This window comes from Panicum virgatum, chromosome 9N (genome assembly GCF_016808335.1).
Source record: "Panicum virgatum strain AP13 chromosome 9N, P.virgatum_v5, whole genome shotgun sequence".
NCBI classification, from domain to species: Eukaryota; Viridiplantae; Streptophyta; class Magnoliopsida; order Poales; family Poaceae; genus Panicum; species Panicum virgatum.
This window is the reverse complement of record NC_053153.1, coordinates 65,812,685-65,814,801: the sequence shown is the minus strand read 5'-3', so window position 1 is coordinate 65,814,801 and position 2,117 is coordinate 65,812,685. Positions and strand designations below refer to the sequence as shown.

The 2,117-nt window shown below is 58.3% G+C and overlaps 1 protein-coding gene across 1 annotated transcript; it reads left to right on the top strand.

Moving 5' to 3' along the window:
* Positions 1–552: 552 nt before the first annotated feature.
* LOC120691411 (non-specific lipid transfer protein GPI-anchored 2-like) lies at positions 553–1,860 on the top strand. The gene is made up of 2 exons (XM_039974465.1): positions 553–1,161; positions 1,572–1,860. Exons 1-2 carry the CDS (start codon positions 666–668, stop codon positions 1,700–1,702), a joined length of 627 nt encoding a protein of 208 aa, XP_039830399.1. The 5' UTR covers positions 553–665; the 3' UTR covers positions 1,703–1,860.
* The last annotated feature ends 257 nt before the right edge of the window (positions 1,861–2,117 follow it).

Genomic DNA, 2,117 nt, shown 5'->3' with positions numbered 1-2,117 from the left:
CAGCTACAGCCAAGCAAACAGAGTGATGTCTTACTGCAAAAATTGTGTTTTAGAAGCTATTGATATTATGATAATCGATCGTTATTGAATTTGTAGAACAAAAAACTCGAGGACAAAAACAACGGGACGAATAGTAGCTAGATTTTATATTATAATCCAAGTATCCGTCCAAAAATCTATAATTGCATGACAGCGAAGAAACAGTGGTGGCTACTGCTAAACAATGGTTCTATGGCCTACCCGGTGTACGTGTACCGCCGATATGTACTGTAACTTGTCTCAATCAGGATGTCACCTTCCTATTCTATTCTAATTTACGTTCTAATCGCATTCGCAAATCAGCTGCATGCCTGGAAGATGTCCTTCAGTCCCCTTGTACGTTTCCTATGAACAGGTCTTGATTGCTCCTTTTTTTTGCTGATTTCGATTTGCGCATCGTCGTTACTACGATGTTCATTCGTGCTGTTTCATCGTAGTACCCCCAGCCGTTGGCCGTTAGGCAAGAACGCCATGGCCCCACAATGGTGACACACTGACACCCCAGCCAGCTATCGTTGCCACCAAGCTACCACTACTTAACTACACGTCCCCATCACCCGGCCTCGGCCTTGTACACAAACGGACACACAGGCGCACGCTGAGCAGTGAGCTTCCCCCATCCCCACATGTCAAACAGAGCACGGCGCGCAGCCCCCCGGACACCAGGAATCCCAGGAACCGGCAGCGGCGGCGGCGACGCCACGGCCGCGATGATGCCACCCTTGGCGCTCGTTCTCCTGGCCCTCGCCGCGGCGCTGGCGCCGGGCGCGCGGGCGCAGATATCGGCCGCGCCCCTGGGCGCCCCGGCGCCGTCGCTGGACTGCGCGGGCGCGCTGCGGGGCCTGGCGCCGTGCCTGACGTACGTGGAGCACCGCAGCGTGCTGACGCGGCCGGACAAGGGCTGTTGCGGGGCGCTCGCGGCCGTCGTGGGCGGCGGCGACGCCGCGTGCCTGTGCGGGCTCCTCGCGGGCCACGGCGCGCGCGGCGTCCGCGTGGACCCCGTGCGCGCGCTGGCGCTGCCCACCATCTGCCGCGTCGATGCGCCGCCGCCGAGGCTCTGCGCCGCGCTCGGGATGCCCGTCGCCGAGCCGCCGGGCGGGGCCGCCTCGCCGGTGGACTCAGGTGCGTTCGGCTTTCGCTCCGCCCTGCCCCGCGTGTAGGGAACGCAACGCCGTTTCTTTCCATGCGCTTTGCGTTCTGCAATGCGGCTTGTCCTGGTGGGTTTTACTAGCAATCGATTAGTAATAAACAACTCTAAAGGCACTGTACGTAGGAAATCATCATGTCAACGCGGCGTGATTTTTTAATTTGCCTACTAGATTCTGTCTCGAATACCTAAAAAATAAATGTCTTTTGCAAATTCAATTCCATTAGCTAGATCATGCATCAACTGTAAAACTATTGTAGGAATCACATTGGTAGTCCATTGCAAAAGCAAAACCGTGATGCCGAAATAAAAATCCTTTTTACTCGATGAACCCGCCGGGGTCCTGACAAAAGTGCCGGCACTGACGAAATCTCCTGCGCGGCAGGGTCCGACGTGCCGACGACCACCCCGGCGGCGGGGGCCGCGAGCGGCGGGCCGGCGACGCGCCGACGGCCGTTCCTGGTGGCTCTCCCACGGTGCTGTCTCCTCGTCATCCTGCCCACGCTGCTGCTGTAACTCCCCTGCAGGTCCGTACGTACGTACGTATACACCGCTCGCGCCGCGGCACCGTACAGGAGGCGTAGAGTTGTACAGCAGTACAGGTGTATAAAATGTGCACACGCGTTTGGCTACAGCTGATGGAATCAATTTGGCGTCCCGTCCATTCATTTCAACGTCCGCACCGCAGTGTTGTGAACTGAACGGAAGAGTGGAAGACGCCTTTGGGTGTGTTTAGTTCCCTTGAAATTCACAAAAGCCCCAGGCAGACGTCAAATCAGCCAGGGCGATGGATGGCAACGCGCCAACGTCCCGTCCGCAGGCCACAGGCCACGAAAGCGCAGGGCGTCTCCGCGCGCTGACGTGCGGGCGCCGGGACCCGTGAAAGCGCTCAAAGGCGGCGCCGCGCGTGTCCGGCGGTCTCGTTGCCGCG